We start from the raw sequence: 12,029 nt of genomic DNA, 5'->3' as shown, positions 1-12,029 counted from the left end.
ACTTCTCATGCAAAAATTCCCTGAAATACATCTGCTTACTTTGTGTTAAGGATAAGAACCCATTTGAATTTTCGGATAAATTTTTCCGTATTTTAATATTCGTATTTAATTTTTTAATAGAATATCAGAATTCCGCGAGCACTATTACTTGAAAACAATAAGCCTCGTATCGAAAATCCAAATAAACCAGTATTTTCATAAATATAACATTGTCTTTACAAAGACAATAGAACAACAATTGCATCATAGTATTGCGGAAACTAAACAAAAGAAAAGGTAAAAATCTTGATTCTTGATCTTGTCCATCGATTACCATCCTCAGAAAGCTTCTTGTTCCTCCTCATTCAGTTGCTCTTCATTCTTATATGAAAGTAGTAAGGGGTGAATGTTTTAGGAAATACTCAGCAAATGGGATTCGATCGATTTCCAAATATACATCTAGAACTTAATTTTCTTAGAACATATTTTTAACAAACTTCTAAAAACTTATTACTTTTAAATTATCATAAAAAATTCGAATCAAATATAAGACAAAGGGTATCAGACGAATCAGAGCACTTCAGAGGCAAATCAGAATAATTCAGAACAAACACAACACTGTTACTCATCTCATTTCTATGGTAAAATTGTCCTCAATATGTTAGTCCTCAAAGGGATGAGGCCAGAACAGGGTTTTATATCCACCGATGGGGACCAGACAGAACACGGTTAAAAGAATAAACATAAATGGGAAGGAGTGAATTGTGTGTGTAGGCATGTATTAGTGTGTGTAAAAATGTATGTGTGCGCAAGGTTGTAAATGGCGGGAGGCGGGGGCGGGGCGGTCGGTGACCGCCTACCGCCTCGGCCGCCTAGGCTGTTGAAATTTTTTAAGTAATTTTTTATAGATAATCATGCAATATAATTATTTTTATGTAAAATGTGCAATTAAATAATGTTTAAGCACAAAATATAATATCATCTAGATAATGTGCAATTAATAAATATTCATCATCATATTAATGTTATTATGCTAATGAAGAAATATAATTTTTCTTACCAAAAAACTGAGTTCAAATTTTCAAAGTTTCAATCAATTATCCATCATTAGAACAAGTAGTAGACTAAACATAACTAATCTTCTAAATCATCTACATATGCACCATCTACTACATCCATGATCCTCTCATCATCGGACTCAAAATCAACATTTTCTTCATTCTCCTCCTCCGATGTTTCTAAATCTTCATTAATGGGGATGTTCCTTGCACTCCTCCTTGGATGTAGCACTTCATCCGCTCCCGAGGCCTCCGCTACCATTCTCCAAGTAAGTCCTGAACCCGGCTCGACCTCATCTTCATCACCATCATCGACAAGCCAACCTTGAGCTTCACTAGCTTGAGAGGATAGAAGCAAATCTCCACCCATTTCTCTTTTACTCTTCTTCTTCAAAAGATTAGCATTGAATTTGACATATACAAGATCATTTGATCTTGATGTCTCAAGCCTATTCCTCTTCTTAGTATGTATCTAAAAATTTAAAACCATTGTTAAAAAAAAATGATAGATAACATAATTTATGAATTAGTTCTCAATGTTTACCCCTTCAAATTGACTCCAATTTCTTTCACACCCTGATGAACTACTTGTCAAAGAGAGAAATCTCCTTGCCATTTTTTGTAAGTTTGGAGTGTCACCACCGTAATTGGACCACCATCCAACTTAAAAAAGCAAAGAGGAAAAAAATAATTAAACCAATGATGGGTAAAAAAAATACATGTACTGACTTGAATAAAAATAAAGGAAAAAAGATTTACCCGGGTCAAAGTCATAGTACACGTCCACCTTCTCATATGCCGCGACCGCCATTTTTCTTCCAAAGTTTCCAGATTTACTCTTATATTTCAGCAATTCATCATTAGCAATGGTAGATTGCATGTCCTCGTCAGTGGCAAAAATTATCTCAACACAATTCAAAAACTCATTCATGAAATTGGTGTCATTTGATATGCTTGAATCTTTGAAGTAAAAAAACGGATTCAATAAATAAGCGGCATAATGCAAAGGACTATCAAGTCTACCCTTAGACTTCTCATCAATAATCTTCAAAATAGGGATGGCATTTTCCTCTTATTTGAAAGACTTTTTAATGTCTTCTTTGGCTTGTTTAAGAGCACCCAATAAGAATGCCATAGAAGGTTTCTTATCACCGTCAACAAGACGTAAAACTTTCACTAAAGGGGTGAAAACATTCAAAGTTAAAGAAACACCATTCCAAAAAGATATACTTGTTACCATGGCTTCCGCCGCTTTCCCCTTCACACTACTCCTTAACTTTGTTTTGCTCCATTCATCAGATGTAAACATGAGTCTCAATTGATCTTTCTTGTCTCTGAGACTTTCCAAAGTCAAAAATGAAGTAGCAAATCTAGTCACTCCGGGCCTCACAATATCACTCTTCTTGGTATATTTCCTCATAATAGCCAAAGTTCTATGATGTGCATAGATGAATATAGTCAAGGCCTTTGCTTTCTCAAGTATTCCGCTAAACTTGAGTAGTCTTCCAATTGCTTCAAGCATGAGGTTGATTGTATGAGTCGCACTAGAGGTCCAAAAAATTTGAGGTTGTGTAACCTTCAATAAATCCGCCGCCGCCATATTGTTTGCGGCGTTGTCCGTCACTACTTGAACAACATGTTGCGGGCCAATCTCAATGATATATTTTTCAACAAACTCAAATATATAAACCTCGGTGTGTGCCTCCATGGATTCTTCAATAGAACCAAGGAATGAAGTGCCTAGCTTGCAATTAACACATATATTCATAATGCTTCTCCTCTTGCGATCGGTCCATGCGTCGGTCATTATGGAACATCCATTTTTCATCCACTCTTCTTCATGTTTTTTCAGAGAAAAATTTGGTCCTCTCAACTTCTTGTTTCAAAAGTGGCTCTCTTAAAAGATATGGACTTGGAGGTTTGTAGCTCGGACCGAATTGGCCAATCGCCTCTACAAGTTGTCTAAAACTTTGATTGTCAATTGAATGAAAAGGAATCCCCGTTTCGTATATCCATCTAGCAACATACTCATGCACATCATTTGTAAACTTTAACTTCAAGGCATCATTTATGTTTTGTTGTCTTGCCTTCGTTGGATCGATTGCGGATGTCCACTTATCAATAGGACCGAGATTCTTTGGCTTTTTTTTGAATTATCTCCCATCACTTCACAATCACCATCCTCTTCATCAACACATATGTTTACCTCCGCCCTTTCTTCTTTTAATTCTTCCACCCTTTGACGCTTTTTATTCTTGCTATTTTCAAGATAGTCTCTCACTCTTTTTTTGTCCTCATCGGATGCTTTAGGACATGCTTCAACTTGTCCTACAATACCCGCAATATGATGCTTCATCTTATAAACTCCTCCTTTAATAAGCCTCTTACATAACTTGCATGTAATCCAATCCCTTTTCTCTTTATTATACAACACCCCATATTCCCAAACAATATTATTAAACTTTGGCTTAAATTCCAACTCCGGTTGTTTATCTTTTTCCGCCATTAATCTTCAACAATAAATCAATAATAAAATAATAAATTAATAATAGTAAAAAAATTGATTTTTGAAATCACAAAATCTGAAATCTTATAAAAAAAAAGTATGCTAAACAATAAACATGCAATGTCTAACCTAAAATCTATATATTCTGACTTCCGGCGGCAGCGGGCGGGCAGTGGCAGATTGTGTGTCGACTATGGTGGTTGAGAGTTGAGAGTGGAGAGTTGTAGTGAAAACATAAAATAAAATAAAGAAAGAGGTGTGTTAGGGTTTTAGTTTTTAAAATTGTTGACTTTGACTTAGTTTTTAAAATTGTTGACTAATTTTTAAAAATGGTTGACTAGGTTTTAAAATTATTGACTAGGTTTTCAAATTGTTGACTATTGCCTCACCCGCCTCGCCCGCCTCGACGCCGCCTCGACCCGCCTCGGCACCCCTCGACCCGCCTCGACAGCTGCCTCATGCTAAGGCGGTGCGGTCGAGGGCCGCCTAACGCCTAGGCACCATCTAGGCGGCCGCCTCGACCGTCATTTAGAACACTGTGTGTGCGTGCGTTTTTGTGTGAGTTAATAATAGGGTTAATTAGGGGCTAAATTGTGCTAAAATTATTAATTAGCAAACAATTAAAAATGCTAACCCCCTTTTAACTTAATAAAATCCCTTAATTTAAAATGAAATGCACACTTGCTAACTTTAAAAGTTTTAAAATCCTAAAATCACTAATTAAATAAATTAGGCTTAAAAAATGATAAAAACTTAATAAATCATTTAAAATGCCCCATCCTAAACTTAAAATAAAATACCACATTTTAAAATTGCCAAAATCGTCGTCGGTCTCTTTTTCTCGATCTCGCATCGAATAATCGCCTGAAACATGATACTCAAGAAAACATTTAACGTGCATCGCATAAACATAGATAATTTAAAATAATGTAATTTCATAAATCATGCATCTAAAAAAAATTTAAATTTTATTAAAAAATTTAACAATTAAATAAATGCATGAGTTCTACGTGTACTCATTTTGGGCTCTACAAATGAAGAATTGTTTATTGACTTCTCAAGAGTAACTTTTGTTCTATAGTAACTACCGTAACTGCTAACGAACTCCACTAACTAACTCTAATAGTGAGTGTTATGCTAACTGACTAATATTCATACTTAGCTTCGTTTTAAGAAGTAAATCGTAGAATTTGAGCAATAAATCGGTTGGATACTTGGATCGAATCTGTCTAGTCGAGTGTTGTACGCGCTGTTTACTTCGATTTTCCAACTATTTATCGTACTGTATTGATGTAATATTTGAGTTAATATTGTAAGATCGATCATAACAAAGTATATTTCGACGAACATATATTTTAGCATCGAATAATTTGTGCAATTTTTTTTGGGGAAATTGTAATTGTATGATGTTTAGTGGATTAGACTAGCGATTATTAAGATAAAATAATCGTAAATTTTATATTTTATGGCTCAAAATAATTGTAAGTTCAATTGTAACAAAGTATAATTGTAATTTTTTTATGCATATATATTTATATTTTTCTAGTAAGGAACACGTGTTTCGCACATGGGAATAGATATCCGATGAAATTAAAGATGATGTACATGTTGCAGATTTTGAAACACATACAAGTTAAGACAAAATACCTAATTATGTCAATCATGAATACGTATTATAATTTTATTTTTTACTTTTATTAATTGTTAATTTTTGTAAATTTCTTGTTATTTATTAGATATTTCAACCATATTTGTCATTTTATTTGATAATTTATCTGTGTTTTCAATATTTTCAATCTTGACGTCTATGTTTTGTTAATCATCAATTATATCTTCTTTTTTGTTATTTTTTGCATAATTATGTTGAATCTTCCATTTTAGTAATTGACCTCAATATAATTAGTATATCATTTATTCGACTTTTCTCTATTTAATAAATAATAAAATAAGGGGCAACTCCAAAAAAATTATTAGACCCTAATTTTAGTTAGACATCAATCTTCATGTCCTGTGGTGTCAATCTCCATGTCAAATTTTTTTAATTTAACTCATTGACATTAAAATATTAAAATACCCTTACTTTATCAGGTGTTTTGCATATAGGCTATTTTTCCACTTGATATGCTCAACATAATAAATTTCATTCCCATACCAAATTTATCTCATTTCCATATCAATCCAATTGTTAAATTTAGTTTATTTGTCACTCATTGAGATATTATTACAGTAATTTAGCTTTAATAGACAAAAATATGGTCCTCTAAAATCTAAATTAAGTCTACCAATAATCATATTAGTATACAATAATTTAGTTCTCTTAATTAATTACTATTTGACTACAAACAATCGTTATTGATACTCCAGTTACATAATTCTAATATCGAATCGATCTAATTAATGCTCATTATTGATATTTTTTTGTATCTTGTACTAAATTGTGTATGATTTTTATTTTCGTCAAAAATTGATTATCGATTTAAAATATGATTCGGCGTGTAAAAACATATCAAAAAGCACCATTTTTGAAATACAATATAAAATATACCATATATTAAATAATCATTTAATAAAAATATTTTCTCATTATGGCCCCCGATCTCCGTTCTTCGATCGCGTCTCTAATAACCTTTAGAACACCGTTTTAAAGTTTAATGAGTTAACAAGGATTATTTAAAATTAATTAATTGTTTACCGGTTTAAAATACGATTCGGCATGTAAAAACATATCAAAAAGCACCATTTTCGAAAATACCATATAAAATATACCATATATTAAATAATCATTTAATAAAAATATTTTCTCATTATGGTACTCGGTCTCTGTTCTTCAATCGCGTCTCGAATAACTTTTAGAACACAGTTTTAAAGTTTGATGAGTTAACAAGGATTATTTAGAATTAATTTATTGAGCACCGTCTTGGCTAGGGGTGGGTACGGTACGGTATACCGTGCCGAACTACGGTACCGTATACCGTACCGAAAATATCGGTATGGAATTTTTCCATACCGATAATGATACCGCACATTCGGTATATCGAATTTTCGGTATGAAAAAAGTTCATACTGATATCATACCGACACCGAAAATTTTGTCGGTATATCGAAAAAATTATCGATATACCGAAAAAATTTTCGGTATACCGACATTTTTTCGGTATATCGAACTTAAATTTTTAAAAAAAATAAAAATTATTTTCGGTATTTCAGTATATACCGAAATACCGAAAAAAAAATATGCCATACCGATACCGAAAATTTCGGTACGGTATCACGGTATCTCGATTTTTTCGGTAAGTTCGGTATTTTTTTCGGTACGGTATTTCGGTATTTTTTTCCCACCCCTAGTCTTTCATACCGTACCGAAATTTTCATTATCTCGATTTTTTCGATAAGTTCGGTATTTTTTTCGGTACGGTTTTTCGATATTTCGGTATTTTTTTCTCATCCCTAGTCTTGGCTGCTCCACCGATTCCTCTGCCAAAGTTTGTTTTAAATTAATTTATCGATAGATAGATATAAATATAGATATAGAAAATAAAGAGCACATATGCAAGGAAGACCAAAAGTAGCGAAGTTAAAATACCAATAATCAGTAATTCAATGCGGAAGACCAAACTCAAAAGTAAATACACACAAATATTCAAACTTTTATTCATGCTTTTATATAAAAAAAATATTAGATTAGATTATGTGATTAATATGTGTTGTGTGAGAGTAAATGTCTTGTTCATTTATTTTACATAATTTATTATATTTTAAAATTGGACATGATATCTATGACATATATACATCTTGAGTCATATCGTCATTGTTAACCGTATATTGTTGTTCATTGTTATTTGGTACGATAAGTTATCTCGAGATCATAGTGTTGAATGATTGGTCTATCATCGATACACCTGAAATAGATATTTGATTGAACATCCCGCCTGTTAGTGCAGCTGTGATGACCATGTAACATGCAATATGGGAGTGCACCAATTGCAATTTAAAGACAACCGAAATCACTCCATTTCAGCATAAATCTCGAGTGAGCACCTTGAACCAAAAAGTGGCCACATTCATCCGGGAGAGGTTGGTGCAATCCCCCACTGATTAAGCCATCAGCGTCATTCGTGGAGCCATCAACGCAGCGTCATTCGTGGAGCGACTTCAGAGCTTACCTTGTGGAAGATTATTCGTGCCTATAAAAAGGACTGCTCCTCATTCAAAACTTGCACATCCAAATTCTCGAAATTCTCTCTAGCAGCACCGGATTCTCGAAGCTCTTCGCCCTCTAGTAACAAAGCTCTGCCGCAATCTCACCGTTCACATTTACGTTTCCTTGAGCAGTCAGAATACTGTAAGTGGGTTTTTGCTACTACTTCCATTGGCATAATATATTTCGAAAATAGCTATGACTTTGAAAATGATATCGGCATGATATATTCGTTCTGCTTCGTATGTAACCCTTTTGGACTTTTCGTTTATTGAAAGCATGTTGAGTATTTGTAAAAGCACTGTAATGATTCGATTTAGAAATGGTAAAGGAAATTCCGAACTTTGAAATCTTTGTTTAGGCCCTGATGCGGTGGGTTATAATAACCGTTCCTTTGGCCTCGCCCCTTAGAGGAGTAACATATAGGGGACTGATCAGTTAAAAACCATAGAAAATGAGATGATTTCAGTGCTGTATCCGTTTTTTTTTGTATCTGATTCGACATGCTAAATATTGAAATTGTGATAATTCGTGTATATGTATAACCTCGATATTTTACATGAACGATTGGCCCCCCATTTACTGAGTATTTTCCCCAAAATACTCACCCCTTACTTTCCCACCCAGATAAGAATGAGAATCAAATGGAGGATGAGGAGCAAGAATACTTTTGGGGATGGTGAAGAAGCAGCCTAATTCGTGACCGATTGATTATTCAGTCTTATGTTTTCAGTATTTCGTATTTACGCTTCCGCATGTTTCTATTTCTTTCTGAGTTGTAAAGATGTTGAACTTTTGGGAAATTTATGATAATAAACTGGTTTGGTATATGCTGTACTACGAGGCTAGTTGTCTTGCAGTTATGTGATTGCGAGATAACGCCGATGTCGACTAACCCCGGTCTCGGGGCGTGACAGCAGCCCTTCGGATGAACGTGAGGATTGTGTCATCTAATTATGCTTTGTTGTGTCATTCCTGTTAATTTTTTTAGTTGTATGGAGGGACGTAGCCAGAAAATATTTTGATCCTGGGCTGATACTGATGAAATTTGAAGCTTCTTGCGCGGAGAGAAGTGAAAGAAGGGCGATGAAAAACTCTTCTCTTGACAGACGCTATGAAATACCCTCAAAGAAATGGGCTCAAAAAATTTATTAAGTTAAAAAGACAAACATAAAACTTAATTAAAAAAAAAACTCAATCCATACTATTATTTTGACCCTAAAATATAGCCTGGGCTAGAACCCATTAAATTAAAAAGACAAGGCTAAAACTTAATAAATAAATAAAAACTCAATCCATACAACTACTTTATCTCAAAAATACAACCTGGGCTAGAGCCCACCCCAAAGGTAGCCTTTGGGGTGGCTCCGTCCCTGGTTGTATGAAGGTCGAGTCGTGAGTATTTGTTTTAGCACAACATAATATACCTCACATGCTTAGACCAGAGAAGTTGGCCGCATGACAATGTGGTTCTCCTGTGTGTTAGCTCGAGCATTGTTCCTATTGTTATCGTATTATTTATCGGCTCCAATTATCCCATTTGTATTGAGCCTGGTTACAGGGACTGCATATTATATTTAATAAATATGACTGTACATGATTTATGTTTATTTATCGTTGTTATTTAACTGTTTCATGCGAGAATCTTAAACTTTGTTATTTCTGGAAGGCTAATGTGGTTGTTTTTTTGGGATCATGGTAGGTCATCCAAGCGATTTTACAGCACCAGGCGGAGCAGAAAAACCAATAGCTCTTCTAATAATAGTAAAATTTCACTCTTTCAAATCTTGCAGAAAAATTACACGGGGTCTCTTCTCAAATTTTATTGGTTCTCTTCTCAAATCACAACTTTAACACGCTAAAGTTATATTTTTTTGAAGTACAGCCTTGATTTAAGGAGGTAGCAGCTACCTTTTCACTAGTTCTGTTGCCTCCTGATCCTTAGGATCCAATAAGTTCTCCTCCCCATTACTGTGCTGCTTGGGATGAAAATCAGCAATCCAGGGCCTCTTACATTTTTCTGAGTTATTTGCATCGATGCCTCAGTATTAGAGATCATCGGTTCCACACTTCCACTGGAGGTCTAACACCCACAGGACTAAAGGTTGAACACCAGGCAATCCATGCTGCGGTCTAAAGCTTATAAGCCAAGAGTGATTATATCATAAATAACTGCAAGGGATATTTGAATGAAGGTGTGATATGAAACGATGCCAGCGGTGTGGCTTCAGCACATGTTTCCAAACGCTGTGGGTGGTCCTCGCAAAGACAATAAAGCTTCTTCAAGCATGACACCATTGACGTGCGGCAGGAAAAGTGTAGACTTCTCTGCATTGCTCCATTAAGTAATGTGGGCTTCTCTGCGTCGCTCCATTAAGTAGTGCTCCGTGCAAAATTCCCTCAAAGAAAGTGAGCTATAATTTTCTTGATCCGATAAGTCTCAAACCTGCTTTAAGACCTCTGAGAAAGGTCACCAAAAATCTCTGAGAACATAGTCATACAAAAAAATTGATTAAGAGAATACCAAGAATTGATAATCGTGGAGCCGAATTTCTTGAATGAACGTAGTAGTGTTTTTGTATTTCTGGCTGGACTCAACTCTGATCTTGATGAGATCCGCTGGCGTCTCCTCGGTCGCAAACCAATGCCCAGTCTCCGGGAAATGTTCTCGGACGTTCGCAGAGCCGAAAGGTTATGCTGAGAGCTAAAACCCGTGGAGTCAGAGGTGGCGGTTGTTATTGACTGTTACACACGAAAGTGTCCTGTTGTTGTAACTGTACTTGTTTTTTGTATGATTTTATGCAGTTTGCTTGTTTTTGTCTTTGTTGTTTTATTCCTCATTGGCTCATTTTCTGTATTTTATTTTTTTTTAGTTTTGAACTGTTCTGGTTTTTATATTTGCAATTTTGACTTCAGTCATGTTTTTTTACGTGGTTGATTGGCTGTAGATTTTACCCAGCTATGCATTGGAATATTTTCTGAAATTATACTTTCAGATTCTGATATACATACTTCTACTTGGAAAATGGTTACATGTTTAATCAGAAGATTGTGCATGTAAATATTTGATTATTCATTTTTGTTAATGAAATTTATTTTTATTTTTTTTTTTTGTAAAAATTTTGTATTGATCGGGACTTCCTTATAAGTAAGTCCTTCATTCAAGTCTCCCTCGATTAAGAGTGGTTCGGTTTCAAGAATGTGGCTTGGATCCGAAACGTATCTCCTTAGTTGCGAAACGTGAAAGATATTATGGATTCTAGAAATAATTGGTGGGAGTGCTAATCGGTAAGCAAGTGTACCAACTTTCTCCAGAATTTCAAAAGGTCCAACATATCTGGGGTTTAGTTTCTCCGGTTTGTTGAATCGAACCACACCCTTCATTGGTGATACTTTCACGTACACTTTATCTCCTACTATAAATTCCACTGGTCTTCTTTTCAAATCAGCCCAACTTTTCTGTCGATCTTGGGCAACTTTGAGTCTCTCCTTGATTATAGCGATTTTATCCACTGTGTCTTGGATCAATTCGGGTCCAGTGATGGCCTTTTCTCCTACTTCATCCCAATATAGTGGTGACCGACATTTTCGCCCATACAGAGCTTCATACGGCGCCATTCCGATGCTGCTGTGAAAACTGTTATTGTAAGCAAACTCAATCAAAGGCAAATGTTCACTCCAATTACTGCTAAAGTCTAGGGCACATGCTCTCAGCATGTCTTCCAAAGTTTGAATTGTCCTCTCTGTTTGACCATCGGTCTGAGGGTGGTAGGCCGTACTGAGGGTGACCTTAGTTCCCATGGCTTGTTGAAAACTCTTCCAAAAACGAGATACAAACCTCGGGTCTCTGTCTGACAAGATGCTGGCTGGAACCCCATGTAATCGTACGATGTTATTCATGTACAATGTGGCTAGCTTGTCCAAATTATAGTTCATGCGGACTGGTAAGAAATGCGCAGATTTTGTGAGTCTATCTACGATTACCCAGATGCCATCATGGCTTTGTCTAGACTTTGGTAACCCCACCACAAAGTCCATGGAGATATGTTCCCATTTCCATTCTGGAATTTCTAGAGGTTGAAGAAGTCCTCCAGGTCTTTGGTGCTCTGCTTTGACCTGTTGGCACACAAGACACTTGGAAACAATATCGCAACATCCTTTTTCATTCCACTCCACCAGAAATTCTTCTTTAGGTCTCTGTACATCTTGGTACTGCCAGGATGGACTGAAAATTTCGACTTATGTGCTTCTGACATCACTTCTTGTCGAAGGTTATCTATGTCTGGTA

At 35.3% G+C, this 12,029-nt stretch overlaps 1 protein-coding gene across 1 annotated transcript; it reads right to left on the bottom strand.

Moving 5' to 3' along the window:
• Window positions 1-793: 793 nt before the first annotated feature.
• Window positions 794-3,681, bottom strand: LOC140803306 (uncharacterized). Its single transcript, XM_073159120.1, has 3 exons — window positions 1,797-3,681; window positions 1,582-1,700; window positions 794-1,509 (listed from the first exon to the last, which is right to left on the bottom strand). Exons 1-3 carry the CDS (start codon window positions 1,966-1,968, stop codon window positions 1,114-1,116), a joined length of 687 nt encoding a protein of 228 aa, XP_073015221.1. The 5' UTR covers window positions 1,969-3,681; the 3' UTR covers window positions 794-1,113.
• Window positions 3,682-12,029: the final 8,348 nt, after the last annotated feature.

Source organism: Primulina eburnea, chromosome 10 (assembly GCF_022965805.1).
Source record: "Primulina eburnea isolate SZY01 chromosome 10, ASM2296580v1, whole genome shotgun sequence".
Classification (NCBI taxonomy): Eukaryota; Viridiplantae; Streptophyta; class Magnoliopsida; order Lamiales; family Gesneriaceae; genus Primulina; species Primulina eburnea.
Note: the sequence above shows the minus strand (reverse complement) of the source record. Positions and strands in the feature narration are given on the sequence as shown.

Coding starts and splice junctions, on each gene's coding strand:
- LOC140803306 (XM_073159120.1), bottom strand. CDS start 1,968: ATGAATGAGTTTTTGAATTGTGTTGAGATAATTTTTGCCACTGACGAG. Junction 1,701..1,796: donor GTACTATGACTTTGACCCGG/GTAAATCTTTTT, acceptor TGCTTTTTTAAG/TTGGATGGTGGTCCAATTAC. Junction 1,510..1,581: donor ATTGGAGTCAATTTGAAGGG/GTAAACATTGAG, acceptor TTAAATTTTTAG/ATACATACTAAGAAGAGGAA.